This window comes from Crinia signifera, chromosome 2 (genome assembly GCF_055691185.1).
Source record: "Crinia signifera chromosome 2, ASM5569118v1, whole genome shotgun sequence".
In the NCBI taxonomy this organism is placed as follows: Eukaryota; Metazoa; Chordata; class Amphibia; order Anura; family Myobatrachidae; genus Crinia; species Crinia signifera.
The window spans coordinates 212209614-212225189 of record NC_139218.1 but is presented as its reverse complement, the minus strand read 5'-3'; the positions used below and the strand labels follow the sequence as shown (position 1 = coordinate 212225189).

The 15576-nt window shown below is 42.5% G+C and overlaps 1 protein-coding gene across 3 annotated transcripts in view; it reads right to left on the bottom strand.

The window, feature by feature from the left end:
• CSMD2 (CUB and Sushi multiple domains 2) overlaps window positions 1-15576 on the bottom strand; it is a 909603-nt gene that overhangs the window by 22197 nt on the left and 871830 nt on the right. For all 3 annotated transcript variants that reach the window (XM_083173665.1, XM_083173666.1, XM_083173667.1), the window contains 10 exons: window positions 13749-13922; window positions 10142-10315; window positions 8957-9145; window positions 8620-8793; window positions 5342-5524; window positions 3090-3266; window positions 2782-2961; window positions 2278-2451; window positions 2024-2197; window positions 59-132 (listed from right to left, as the gene is read on the bottom strand). In XM_083173665.1, the coding sequence (XP_083029791.1) occupies window positions 59-132; window positions 2024-2197; window positions 2278-2451; window positions 2782-2961; window positions 3090-3266; window positions 5342-5524; window positions 8620-8793; window positions 8957-9145; window positions 10142-10315; window positions 13749-13922 (1673 nt within the window). The remainder of the gene's footprint in view (window positions 1-58; window positions 133-2023; window positions 2198-2277; window positions 2452-2781; window positions 2962-3089; window positions 3267-5341; window positions 5525-8619; window positions 8794-8956; window positions 9146-10141; window positions 10316-13748; window positions 13923-15576) is intronic.

Sequence of the window (15576 nt, the reverse complement as noted above, 5' to 3'; positions counted from 1 at the left end):
AGTTTATTGTGATAAAATAACAATGACATCTCACTTAAACGAGAAGGAACTACTGTACCTGGAACCCCTGAGAGCTGTTCTGCATTCCAAAGGCAGGGATCCCTGGATCAGTGCAGGTTGTGTGGGAGGGATCTGAAAAATTAATGTGATATGATTCGTTATTGTTATATGTCAACTGCCTCATAAATGCAAGCGCTGGGATTAATGTTTTCTCTTATTGTGGAGAAGAAAACAAATTGCGATTTTTTTTTATATTTCAGTGTAAAGCAGTCTCACGAGGACCAGTGAGAGGCAAACTTCAGCTTAGTTTTCCCACCACCAACCACACACCGATACACCAATACCGACTGTCCAAAATCTTAGATTAAAGTGTGGACTTGGCGTTTTAGAATTTTAACAACTGCTATTTGCATTAAGATAACAAGGATATCTCTCTTAGAGTCAACTTTCTTTTTATGAAAGTCAGAAGCAGGGGTACTCCCCCAGATTCTGGCACCCTTTGGCAGCTGCCTAATGGTAGAGCAGGCACTGTTGTGAGTGCTCAAATCATCAGTTACAGTGTTTTCCTAAAAGACAAATTAAATTTTAACAGAAATACTATTGCAGTGTTTTTCAACCACTGTTTCGTGGCACACTAGTGTGCCTCGAGCTGTTCTCAAGTGTGCCCCCAGAGCTAGAGTCCACACCAGTTTACAGCCACCACCAGTTCAACTGTTATTTACTGTACTGGTCTCTACTTTTCATGTAAAGGGCCAATGGATTTTATTTTGTTACCTGTGGGGACCAGTGTGATTGTTTTTTATTTATTTTTTTTCCAGTGGGGGCCAATGTGTTTTTCCCATGGTGTGCCACAAAGTAAAAAGGTTGAAAATCACTGTACTATTGAGTTTCAAAGTCAGGCTCTCCATTTAGGAGGAGATCCAACAAAGGTCCAACAAAGGTCTGACCAGATCTGCTGATTCATACGGTGATGTGCAATTCATCCTAGTCCACAAAAAGGCAAATTGTAAGGTACAGTAAGACCTACTCAAATATTGTCAGCTGAACTTCCATTGAAGGATGACACTATAAGCAAAAGGGACATTAAACTATAAGGGGCTTTAGTGTTTTTCCTTTAAGGCAGTCAGCTTAAATTTAACAGTAAATAATAGTTAAGTGGGGAGGAGTTTTGTAACTAAATCCCAATACGCACTAGGCAATATTGTAAACAATATCACTCGGAAAGGGCTTTCTGAACAATATTGTGTGTACACTCAATGCACGCTCCCATGCATTGTTAATGACCCCCTCCCTCGTCCTGCATGTTCAGAAGAGGGGGGTCTGTGTTAATGATGGCAATGATGCAGCATGGCTTTCGCTCCCCCCTGCCGTCCTTCCCTTCCGAGCCAGCTCGGCAAGTGTGTATGCACTTGTCAATGCCGACACCCCCACCAGGTCCCTGCGCCACCAATATCGGCATCAGTGGGGATCGGCAAGTGTGTAGGGGGCTTTAAATTGGTGTAAAGCAGATCTGCCGCTTTGTTCCAGATTAACCACACCCTTAGTGGGTAACTTTGCTTCTAATGCCTTTGTTTTCAATGTTGCTGAAGGTCAGAACCTGGTGGCGATTGGCTGAGATTTTCCTATTTATATCTATGAACAATACATTTTGGGCTATTTACTGGGCACATTGAAACTGAATTTCCCCAAAAAGTTAAAAAAATCACATGCATTTAAAGTAAAACATTTGTTAGAGTTTGGGGAATAACTGAATTGTAGTATTTGCTTATGGCACTACTAGGGTATTTTAACTTCTGAACAAAATAGCTAGCTGATAAACCATCCTCTAGTGTCGGTGGCCCCATACAAGAAAAATAGCATTTCACAGATCTATCTATTCTATTCATCAGGGAAGTTGCCACATCGCACCGGTCATTTAATTAAATTGAGCAGATCCAATTGTTAGCAGGACACACATGGCAATGTTGGCACAATGTGGTCAGTTATCAAGTAGACTAACTACTGCATGTAAACACCAACTAACCAATGCAGCTTGGCTGAGTCCCACTCCAAGAGCCGTCTGACTGACAAAACCTGCGTGATGATCCGACCAAGACCAGGGGAGGAGGACACGAAAAAGATATGGATGAACGATAATTGAAGCCTCTATCTACTCTCCGAGCATGAGCAGGAATGCCTGGATCTCCACAAAATACAGCTGCAAGAGGTAAGAAACAAAAATTAATGGGAAAAATCTTTAGCAACTGACAATCATAAAAATCTAAGTTGAGCACTTACGGAAGCATTGTGGAACCTCTCCCACCCAGGTCCTGTTGCTCTCACAGGTAAGAACAGCTGGCAAGGACAGCTGGTAACCTTCTAAGCAGGTATATGAAAGGCTGGATCCCCAGAGAAAGTCTGATCCCACCACTTTCCCATTTGTGATGGAGGGAGGAGGTGGGCAAGTTATAGCTGAGAAAGAGACAGAACGTAATGTCATCAGAAACATGGACATATAATCACCTCATTAATGGAAAATTTTGTAGTACATTACAGATAATTCCAAGGATAACATTTCTTGGGTATAAACAAAACAAATGTTAAAATCCTTTTTCTTTCAGAGAAGTTCTACAGTAAATGATGGGGGAGCAAGCCAGTGACCTGCTACACCACGATGTTGGAAGCAACATGTCACTGTACGATAACTGCTGGGATACCAGATGGCAGGCATTCAGCACTCATAGTTGCTAGGAGCTTGGGGAAAAAATACCTATGTCTGATCTTGAAAGCTCTGATTCTAACCTTTGCAGAGTGGCTTTGTGCCATTCCAGGTGCGATCTTTCGTGCAGTAAAGGGTTGCTGCCCGGTCTGACTCCATCATGTACCCAGGCAAACACTGGAAGGATACTGTATAATTGTAATGGAAATCATTGTCCAGTCGGATACCATTTGCTGGGGTGCCAGGATCCCCACAGTTGATTACTGTATGAAAATGGATCAGAGAAGCAAACACTTGCTAAATATTACAGACTTATGGTACATGGCTTAAAACAGATATTTTGTGTTATCTGCAGCCAGTAAATTTGTTCACAATATGTGGCTAACTTTACCTGTGCATTCTGGAGCAGTGCCAGCCCATGTACCATTGACAGTGCAGTCCCGCCTCAGGGGACCGCTGGTGTAGTAACCCTCACGGCACTCATAAACGACAGAGCTAGAAAATACCAGGCCATCATTGAAGATCACACGAGAGTTACTGGGGGTCCCAGGATTTCCACATGAAACCACTACAAAGCATAGTAAGAAATGTAAAGATAAACATGGTCAAATTATTACTATAAACATATATTTAGCAAACACTTAGTTGATCCATATACATCTTTTCCTCTGTAGATCCAGAGACTGGTAATGGAATTTGATAGTATTTTCTGCTATGCTTGGACAATCTTCTTCAGTGCTTTCTCCTGGACACAGTACACATTGTGCCGACTGATTCAGATGTGGTTGTGTAGTGTGAGCTTTCTTGGAAGGAGGTGTCTTGTATAGATACCTGCAACTTCACATCACTCTGCAACATCATCCCTGGCCTTTGCAAGACCACAAAACAAAAGCAACTTGCTTGCATTGTGTGAAACGGAGCCCCCCCCCCCCCCCTAACTGGTCCCAAACTGCTGCAGACTGTCAATAACCTGACACTTCCAGCTGCTTTGTGTACACAACTCATACTGCACAGGCGCAGTATGCTGAATATCGGTATACTGTGTCCAAAGAGCAATACAGACCTGACCGGGCCCACTGCGCTTTCTTGGCAGATGTATACCTTCAATGTAACATGCTGAAGCATATCATTGACAATAATTGAAGACTGGCATGGGAGGGAATGCATAAAAGAAGAGGATCTTGTTTTTAATTATAAAGCACCTGAAGGCATGAAACCAAAGTAAATAAGGCGTGGAAGCCATTCCTATCACTGCAATGTGACATTGACAGAGAACAGAAGATAGGACCCATGAGATTTCCTTCTGTGGTGGTTTCAGTATATTCAGTATAGAGCTATGGTAGAAACAGTGTCTTCCATTGCTCCAGCTCTGTGACATAAAATCAATAAATTAAAAAAACAAAAACAGCATGAAGACTATGAAGTGACAATCGCTTGCTTGCTTCACAAGAAGGGTGACATTAATATTAAAATCACCCAATGGGACACATAAAATTAGTTAACACGTTGTCACTTTGCTTGCTATTTCGAGGTATGAAAGTAGCAGCGACAGTGCAGGTTTCTAATAGCATATCTGTGATTGACGTGGATCATATAAAATAATAAAAAATGTATTAGAATATGTTTTATACTATGTACTATAGATCATTTTTACATCATTGTAACCCCTTGTATGTAAGAGTGAGTGGGACTTTTCTTATTGTACAAAGTGGGACTCGTCCTGTGCATCCAAACCTGTGAAGGCTGAGTCCATAGTTGCCTACCCTCCTGCATTCTGCAGGAGACTCCCTGAAATAGCAGCAATCTCCCTCTCTCCCTGATTAGTCTAGCAATCTCCCTCATTTCACCAAGCCCTTATTATGTAACTGTTACATTTTGGGGGAAAAAAAGAAATGAGAGATACAGATGTAGCGCCGCTCATCCAGTGCCAGGGCTTGCCGGACCACCCCCACTGGCAAGCGGCACTACATCTGACTGGGACGGGTGTGCGTTCCACATGCATCTCCGCTTTAGGGAGACGGGCAGGGTTGTGGGGGGGGGGCGGGGAGGTGAGGGAACGCAGCAAGAACCGGCGGCGAGGACCTTGGGGGTGCCCCGGGATGCACGTGTGTCTTGTGCGCGCGCATCCCCTTCCGGGGGCTGGCGCATGGCAAATCCACTGCCAGCCCCTGCAAAGATGAAAGAAGCTCCATCTGTAGATACATTTACATTAAATCAACAGCACCATTTCCCAGCATTGATGATAAAATACACGGCGGCGGCAGCAGCAGCACCAGCGGGGTAGGGCAGGGTTTGGGAGGGTGGGATTTACATTACTGGGGTGTGGGTGGGGTAGGGGGGTGCTGCTGCAGATATTTCCGGCGGGGGGGGGGGGGGGGGGGGGGGGGCACGGTATCTATAGTTACTGGGAAGTAAGCTACTGAGTTGTGGGGAACTGTTACAGAGTGCAGGTGTTAGAGCCACGCCACCTAGGTTTGCATCGGCCCTGAGAGACATAGAGATACAGGAGAATACTGACAAACTAAACGAGCAAAGATCTATTTCAGAAATAGTCTAAATGGTAACACAATGATGCAGAACTCCAGGACATGAAGTCTTTCCTCTCTGTATTCATGATATGAAGATCATATGAAGTGATAATACCTTCACACTCAGGCTGTAATCCACTCCATGATCCACTGAACAGACATTTTCTCTCTGCAGACCCTCTCAGGACATAGCCAGCTTCACAACTAAAGCGCACTACACTGTCTATTGTAAAGTCCTCGCCCTGACGTAGTCCATGAGACGGAACTCCAGGGTCCCCACACTCACTGGAACTACCCCCTGCAAAAATAAATGAATATATTTTCAGAATTAAAATGCATAGATTTTTTAAAAAAGCATGATTTTGATTGGACGATAGGCAACAAAACAGGAATAAAAGAGAACAGCAAGTTATACATGAGAAAGAGTCACACCGATAATATTACTACTGTACTTAATATTTAGTGTAGGACTGTGAGTGGCTTTCTGTTCTCTCCTCTATAATATACTGTACAACAGCCTGAACTCAATACAGTGTTTCATGTGGAGTCATATTTTCTGGGTCTGTGATTAGTATGCCATGTTCTAGATAACCTTAAAATTGAACAAACATTTTTATATAGTCTTGTAATACCTGCTGACTTTTTTAATGTCACATCTAGATCACAAGGGGCACATCCTGGTAGATGGAGCATATAGTGTAAATCAGGTCTTAGCTCAATGGTCTATTGCACCACGACTTCAGTCATCAAGCCCACATCCACTTCACTTAGTAAACTGTGGGATACAAGAGGCTGGTCTTCTCTGCCAGGAGCAAGGGAGAACTGCCCAAAATGTATGAAACTTCTAAGAGTCCAGGTGACTAGGCAAGCATGAGAGTGCAGTATATAGCAATTGATTTTTTGCAATATCGCTAACTATAGAAACTAGGTATATTTCAATACATATTCACTATCATAAAGTATATTCTTTTTGTTTGTCAGTTTTAGTAATCCAGGAGTACACTTCTATATTGTTATTTTTGATATAGCAAATATTAGATGTGTTATGGTGTGACTGTGTACACACGGTACAATCCAGCATGAGATTTTGACTATGTAGTCAAAATCGCATGCAGATTGCACAGGTTTTTTACCTTGCGATCCCGATGAGCAATCCTGGGACAGCACAAATCGAAACCCAGATAGACAGGGCAGCAATGACTATATAGTGCAGATCTAATGTAAATAGCATGAATTGTATGTAAATAGCACATGAGTTAGCAAAGATTGCACAGAAAGCCGAATAGCAAAGGTATCTCACGTGTGTACTCATGGTGTGTACACACCATTAATGTACTTGTTGTTTCTCTTATTTTTATTAATATAATTATATTGTACATTACATATTACTTTGTGTGTGTGTATATAAATATATATATATATATATATATATATATATATATATATATATATACACACACACACATATGCCTCTATGCTCACTTGGATTGTTAAGTAAGAACAAATTGCTTAAAACAAAAAAAAAATCATGAAAAGCGTGTGTCGACCGTCTCCTGTGTCAACCAATGACTGTTATTTTGCTTGTGTCAACCTTTTCTCAATGTCAACCTAGACCATGTCGACCTTTTTCATGTGTTGACGTATTGCCTGTCGACCAATAGTGGTCAACCTTTTGACTGTCGACCTATGAACCTGAACCATATTGGGTCTTTAAGCTGAGTGCCGATAACAGTTTTCTGGAAGATTAAAAAGGATGCAGAGAGTTTGAGATGTGAGGTGTCTGGTAACTGAGAGCCCTTTAAAAATGTGTCAGTGCTAGTTGTATGCTGCATTCTGTGTGTATAAGTATGCAAGAAGAGCGTGTGAAGGGGTTCATGACATATGAGTAACCATAGTGATATGTGCATACTTTTACACTGGACCAATAAGCACTTACTGTACTGTACATCTTACTTAAGGACACTTGAGGATATTTGGTTTCAGAGTGCAATTAAAAAAAAATACATTTATTCATGCACATGTCAAAGGGCTGAGAAATATTGAATTGTTTTCTTGTTTTACACATATGCTATACTGTATACAGTATGTTAACTCTGATTTTGTATTTCTGGGGATACTAAAAAGAAGATTAATAATGACTGGCCTGACAGTACTTCCTCACTCTCATGGCGGTATGTGTACAATTCTATATTAGTTCATGTAACCGTAAGTACAAATCTGATTACCTCACAGACACATTTTCCTCCTGTGTGACATTTCCACAGCCCTCGAAATTTAAGGAAAATAAAGTTTTGATTGATGTTAAAGGCCTCAGACCCTCATGAGAGTGGCAAGGTCTAGCACTGCCAGGGTTAATCAACAGCCCTTATTCCAGCACTTACATTAATCTTCCTAAAACACTTAACTGATTTCTTTTCATTTTACTGCAGCCTACAACACGGGCTATAAAGATCCAGGGTTTATGAGTTGTGACATAAAACTGCAGGGCAGATTCATAAAAACGAGGGACTGGGGAAAACATACCATCGAGAGAAACACAGACGTAAGAATTAAAATAATGTTTCAAGGTTATCAAGCACTGCAGACTGAGAGGACTTGGGATTTAAGATACTTTGGGGGTCATTTTATTCAAACATATTACGGTGTTTAAGGCAACTGGGGAAATTCAGAGAGCTCACTGCTGTAACATCCTGGTAGACATTGACGCTTTGGTTATACAAGACAGGACCATACCCACTCACTTCTTTGGCGAGCGATGGGTTAATGGCAAATGAAGTTTGTCACAATTATCTCCATCTTCCATCTATTCTTTGTAGAAACGGATGCTATTTTGCCATTTTCTGCAAAATAGTGTTATTGATTACCAGGAAAGGGTGTCAGGAACTTATGTAGTGCATTGATAGGGTTATTAAACAACCAAATGGCTACAGCGATCCAGCACTGGCTTTGCAGGAAAACTGAAAGAAGTTGATTGGTTGGTACTTTATCCAATGGGAAGCCTTCCTGCCAGCGCTGTTGGGCTTCTAGGACTGCAACCGATGCAGTCCATAGAAGGAGCAGAGAATAGAACAGAGATGCGGCTGCGCATGCGTAAATACACCCCCGCCAGCCGTAAGGTTCCTCTATGGGCTGCACAGCATGCAACCCATAAGCGTTAGTGTGCTTGCGAGTGGCTGCAATCAGGGATTTTTTTTCTCCCCGACACTTTCTGTGGCTAGCGCGCATACACACCATTGAGCAGTAGCAGAGTATGATGCATATTTTAAGAACAAGTCATACAATGCTTCTGAACCACAAAATCAGTGGTAAATCAAATATCGCTATTTGGCACGATTTAAGGATGGGTATATGTAGTCAGCAGGTGGATTGTTTTATAGCTTAAAATAAGTGTACCTGAGCAGTGTGGCAGGAAGCCACTCCAACGCCCATCCAATTGGCAAGTACGTGTGGCATTCCCAATTAGGGTTCGTTTTCCAAGGCAGCTATAATGTATTACAGAACCCACGGTATATCTTCTTCCTGCAACCTGAGCATTAGGTGGAAGGCCAGGGGAACCACAGGAGATCACTACAAATAATGGAGAGATACCGGATATGTGATGAGTCAGTGAAAAGGATGCTAATGTCCCAGCAACATACAATTGTTCTGCCAATACAGATTGTATGTTATTTCTCATTCTCATGAAAAAAAAAAAAATGTAAATCCACAATTAAATTACATTTTTACTTACATAGACAGCTGGGAAGGTCTCGGTCCCATGTGCCATCCCCTTGACAGGAAAGCACATGTGTCCCCATTAAATAGTAACCATGGCTACACTCATAGGATACAGATGTTCCAAAACTAAATCGATCTGGGCCTCTCTGCATTACCCGTCTGAGACCGTTCTCAACATGACCAGGATCCGTACAGTTCAAGACTGGTAGATAGAATTTAGAAGTGCAAAGGGCAAAAAGGAGAAGAACAAATGGTTAGAGTTATAACACAGAGAAAGGGAAGAATATGGTTTCAATTTATGAAAGACATAGTGGGAATTAAAATGATTGGAGAGGAAACGATAAGAAAAAAAATAACGGGAAAAAAAAATCTCATTCAGCATTCCTGCTTTGTAGCCCGATGTTCTCACCTAGCATATAAAGTTCTCATCCTGCATTATGTCAGGGCAGCGACAGCTTAGCACAGTTTGCCATGAACTGAAAAGCACTAAATAGCCATGCGCAGTTATTTATAATTAATTCTAATTGAGGAGAATGGCATTAATTGAAAGGGCAATACCATTTTCATTAAACAAATGTCCATAAAGGGTAAAACAGCATGGAATGGAGGAAACATTCTAGCAGCCGTCCACTGTTGGCGCCGCACCAAACCCAGCAGGCCAACACCTGCTATCTATACAATATAGCACTCTTCTAGCACAAAATAAATACTGCAGGAGCTACAAGCTTGTAATCCATTGAAAGGTCAATGATGTTAGGGTGTAGAATAGTAGTTCAACAATGTCTAGGTCGACACCAAAAGATTGACATGCACAAAGTCTGACAACATTTTCACTAAAGCAAAAGGTCAACATGGAAAAAGTCGACACATGAAAAGGTCAACTTTTCAATGTCGACACCTAAACACGTGGACTGCACAATTAGTGTACCATGTCCACACACATGGCTGGCTTTTCTCACCATGCATCATGCGAGGTGCCTCGATCTGCTATCGATGTGTTCAAAACATTTTATCATTCCCAATCAGGATCCACAGGGATGGTAAATGCTGAAAATGGAAAATGTACTTAATCTAGACCTTTTCATGTGTTGACCGTCGCCATATCGGCAATTTGCTTGTGGCAACCTTGTCGACCATATGGTGTTGACCTAGTGACTGTCGACCTGCTACCTGGATCCCACAATTTTACTGTACTTACTTCTGCATGTTGGCAGGGCATGACTCCACTGTCCGTTTGCTTGACAATGAGCTTGGATGGCACCCTCCATGACATAGCCTGTGCTACAGGCAAACTTCACTATGTCATTCAGGTTAAACTGAGATCCCTGAGTTATTCCATATCCAGGATTACCAGGGTGCCCACAAGTGATAGCTGCAGAAGACAAAGAAAATGAAAACCTAAAATAACACTTTGTCACCATGATACCACGTAGTATCCCAATCATTCTCTGCAGCCCTCAGCCAAACCCATTCCTTAAGTTCAACCTACTATAATAACTGTAGTAGAGGTGAGCAGTGGCAGTTTTTACCTATGGGATGCAGGGCTGCAGCCCCCCAGGTAAAATCTGCAACTGTGTGAAGTTAGATGCAGTCTGTGAGACTGCACTGGCTTAACTGTGACTGGCAGTGACTTCTTATTGGATGTCCTACCTGCCAGTCACTCAAGGCAGTCCCATTGGGAGATGTTCCCATTGGGAGGTGTTCCCTCCCTCCGGGATGCCTCTCTACGTGCAGCTGCAGGGCAGCCCCTGAAAATGGGATCTGCGCATGTGCAGTACCGTGGATGATATTGCGCCAGACCCAATTCTGCATATGCCCTTTCCCCATCCTCTTCCGATGAAGCCATATAGAGGGTGGGGCAAGCGCATGCGCAGAACCAAAGAGCCTACTCCCGCAATAGCGTCCCGCAATGTCAAGACAAGAAGATGGAGGTGGCAGTGGCAGAGGGGACCTGCAGTGACTAGCAGCGGCTGCACCAGAAGGGGGACCCGGCATCTCGGCGGCCCCTCTCTTATGACAAGGTAAGAGCTGCCACTGGAGATGAGTGCTACAGATGTTGGGCTGCCACTGCAGCTATCTCTCTCTCTCTCACCCCAGCCCAGCACACATCACTGAGCAGCATGTGCTGAGCTGGGGAAAAAGGCTGTGCTGCAGCGGCAGCCTGTCACCTCTCTCTCCACTGATCAACTCCCTGCAACAGAGGAGGAAGGAGCTGGACCCAGGCCCTTCCAGCAGACCCAGGCTCAGGTAAAAAGTACCCGCTCCCGCCCTCTCTTGATGCAACTGGATGTTTACGGCGGGGTGCTGGCATCGGCTGACAGGTATGCAGGGGCGGATTTAGGGATGAGGGCGCCCCTAGGCACAACAATAATGTTTACTTAGTAGGACAGTTTATAGGGGCAGTATCTGCATGTCCTATCCATTTACACTCTATTTAAGATGGAATATAGTACAGTACAGTGGATATTTTGCAGTTATTAGTACATTTTGGGCTGACAGTACTATCACAGGCATCCAAGTGCCGCCCCCAAACATGTGCCGCCCCTAGGCCGGTGCCTCACGTGCCTAGTGGGAAATTCGGCTCTGCAGGTATGGCAAGGGGGGGAGGGGGGCCTGTGCTGCACTGAGCAGTATGGCTCTCCTTTAGATATAATAAAATTAGACTGTGCTGCACAGTCTATTTCTGCTGTCAACTCTGATGCTGTGGGGCTTTGCACTGGGATAGAGTCAGGATTGGATGAGATTTTGACGACTTGCTATCAATTTTGACTATATAGCCAAAATTGCACCATGTGTAAACAACTTAAGGAGAGTCACACATGCTAGACATACATGCTGCTACAGTATGTGGATGAATTTGTTGACCACACCTTGATCTGTAAAGTGTCAATGCAGAAAACAATGTTCTTTGCACAATCAGCTTCTGTGGAGCAGACTGTGACAGTGGCAGATTGTAAAAGTCAGCAATGCTTATAGGTGTTATTGCCATGGCACACAACTTATTTCTTTGTATTCTTTTGCAGTGCTCTTTAATTGCTACAACCTGGTCTCTGGGAAGTTTATAATATTATAGAGATCATGGAGTCTCATTGCCTTCTCTGTTGGTGCAAATCCTGAATCTATGTACAGAATTTGATAAAGGAGCAAAGTGCATGTAGACAACAGTTATTAAAGCAGGATTAAAAATATAGTTCCCACTTAAAAGAGGCTTTATACCAGGCCCAGGTTTCCCACGAGGCAACTAGGAACCTGCCTAGGGCCCTGTGGATCCAAAGATGCCTGTGGCTTGGACCCCTTGAGAATACAGCCCATCCACAATCCATCTATAAGACTGGCTTGTAGTTAAATGTTTTACAGAGGATCAGTAATAGGGCTCAGAACAGTATTAGTATCAATAATACTAGCACTGAGCACCACCCCAGAGGAACACTGTGTGACGATGGTACCACTGACTGCAGTGCATCGGAGAATCAGAGGGCCTACCGCCAGCCCCAGTCAGCGCTAGCACAGCAGCAGCTGCAACTAAAAGCACCATGGGCAGATTGGTTTGCCAGAAATATAGGACATTTCCTTCTGCATACCCCACAGTGAGATAACACAACTGGCCATCATCAGGTGACTAAACTATTTTCACAACTGGACAGATTTTGGGATGAGTATACCATCTATATAGTCACAGAGCTATTTCCCACTTTTCCTGCAAGCTTAGTCTGTGGCTTCTCCAGAATAAACATGAGAAGCTTTTAGAAACTTCTCTCTTTGTGTTTGCTTTCCCACATTCCCCAAGAAGCTACTGTATCACAATGAATTCCTTATGTTATTAGGATCTTTATCAATATACTGCAATGTGTTGGTTGTCTCTGTTGGTATAATGTAATCCAAATCTATATAATATAAATAATGAGTATCCTTCTATGGTTAATGTTTTTTGTGGACCATGTTGGTGTAAAATAATGGTCAGCTTTGCTGGTATATTGCATTCGGCACCACTACTGGTCTAATGTGAAGGGAGACATAGCCAGAAAAATATGATGTGCTTCCATGGCAGTGTAATGTGTTGGGCAGCAATACGGACAGTGTATTTGGGATTTTTTCACGTCAGGGCTTATGTCTTATTTATTCCTGTGGGGCCTATGTGTACCTGTCAGGGGCCTAGTGTTTTTTTTACCTATTGGGGAGGCACAGTGTTTATTTTTCTAATATGTTTTATTGTTTTCTGTAATATAATCCTCTATATTCCACTCTCCACCTACCACAAACCCCCCTAACCCTCCGCATCTGGCTTCACTAACACTGACCACAGTAAAGGATTATACCTGGGAGTGTGTGTGTGTGTGTGTGTGTGTGTGTGTGTGTGGTGTTAAACATGTAGTGACATAGGGCCAGATTCTCTAAGATTCAAAAGTGATAAAATGGAGAGTGATAAACAACCAGCCAATCAGCTTCTGACTGACATTTTCAAACACAGTCTGTGACATGGCAGGAAGGAGCTGATTGGCTGGCTGTTTATCACTCTCCATTTTATCACTTTTGAAGCTTAGAGAATCTGGCCCATACACTGTTAATACTATATGTATGCCACAGATCCAGCACATACTCCTATATTGCAATGTACTCTACAGTACTGATACCTCAGAGCCAGCAGACCTAATTAGGTAGTTTGCTACATTGCTGGCAAGAAATGTGTGTCCTGATTCAGATGGATCTTACATACTGCAGTGAAATACAAATGATTTAAAGGTGACATCTTCTGACCTGACATAAACCCCATTCTCCTGGCCCACTCTTCCTCATGTTATACTTACGCACACAGATGGGGGACCTCTCTGACCACCGGTGGTCCTGCTGACATATTCTAACAGACTTTCCAATCAGTCTGAAGCCTGCATTACAGTGGTACACCACACTGTCTCGATAATTATAGTTCTGCCCATTAATAAAACCATTCACGATAGGTTCTGGGGTACCACAATGACCAGCTGTGAAAATAAAGCAATTGCGAAAAGAATAAACAGCAACATTATTTATCTACAGTATATTAAATATAGATGAGTTCTAATCATAAAACCCTTCACTTCAGTTTAGTAAATAAGGAACTAGTTATCCCAGCTATACCGTAAGCTGTGTACACACGCTTCGATATTTCCCTGTTTTCGGTTCGATTTTGCTTACAGAAGCAAAATCGAATACACCTCGCATGGTTTTTAGGACACTTTCGATCTGCATTCGATTTGATCCGCTCTCCCGTTTTCTCAAAATCGAAAAGAAAAATAGACTGTTCAGCCAAGGAAATATCGAATTCGATCCTGTAAATCGAATGTGTACAATGTAACATGAATGTAAATCGAATTTGATATCGAAATCGATATCTTATGCAAAAGTACAGATGTAATTCCAAATTGAATGGAATGCCAGATCTAATAGAAAATCAAATCTAACATCGAATCTAAAGCAAAATGAAGTGTGTGTACAGGGCTTTACACTGGCGCAGTATGCTCTGCTCTTAATTGCTTTTGAAGACATTATTACTCTCAGATGTGTGCAACATGTGCCTGTAGCAAGCCACCATACCATATTGATTTGCAATAATAAATTCATCTCCATGGTTATCCTGAAGAGATCCATTCTCTTGTGGCATAAAACAAATTAGAGAATATGATTTACAGTTTCAATAAGAATATTGGATGCTGCTTAATTTGCCTAAATTCATTGGAAAACCTCTTATTTAGCTATTTGTATCACCACATTGCATAGTCCTATGACTAAGTGGCTGATTTAGTCCTGATCGCACGGGTGCAAAAAAACATGACTTTGAAGTGATTGCCCCGTGTCACAGCCATAATCATTTCAAATGGAATAGGTTATAAAAAGGTCCTTTTTTTTGTGGTCTATATCAGTGGTTCCCAACCTGAGGTACTAGAACCCCTGGGGGTAATTTTCAGATCAGTTGGGGATACTTGAAAATAGTATTGGTAATGGCGGAAAAAGAAAAATAAGTTTCCTGATGGTGTAAGAAATCTCCCATTGCCATGGGAGCAAACAATTTTGCATCACGTCCGGTTCCATCTGCAGCATCATCAGCATCTCCCTTTTGCCTGACCAGCAATCCACTGGGAGCTAGCTGCGCTGCCCACAGACATCAGTGATCATCTGCCCTGCATTGACACAGTGTGTAGGAAACAGCAGCATTAATCCTTCAGGCGTTAGCCGGAACCCCAGAGACAGTACACAGCCAGAGGCCAGACACAGAGGGAACCAATTCCTGACTGCACACTACTCCTTTACTACTCCTTAATATAAGGACACTCATACCGCTCACTTCCAATCCACTCATAAGTACTGTGGATATTTCAAACTGAGGGAAGGGGTACTCATAAATGAAAAGCCTAATCAAGGGGTACAGGAGAGAAAAAAGGTTGGGAACCACTGGTCTATATCATTAATGGTGCAGGTACATTTTTTTTATGGTTATTAGTTGTTTCCCATTTAAAAATTAGAATTAAGTGGGAGAGGCTAGAATAAACTATCGCTAACTTGTAGCCAATCACAGTATAAGACACTTCCTATATAAAACAGTTTACACTAACTTATGTAAAAGACCTACAGTACTATTTATTATTATTGATGATACAT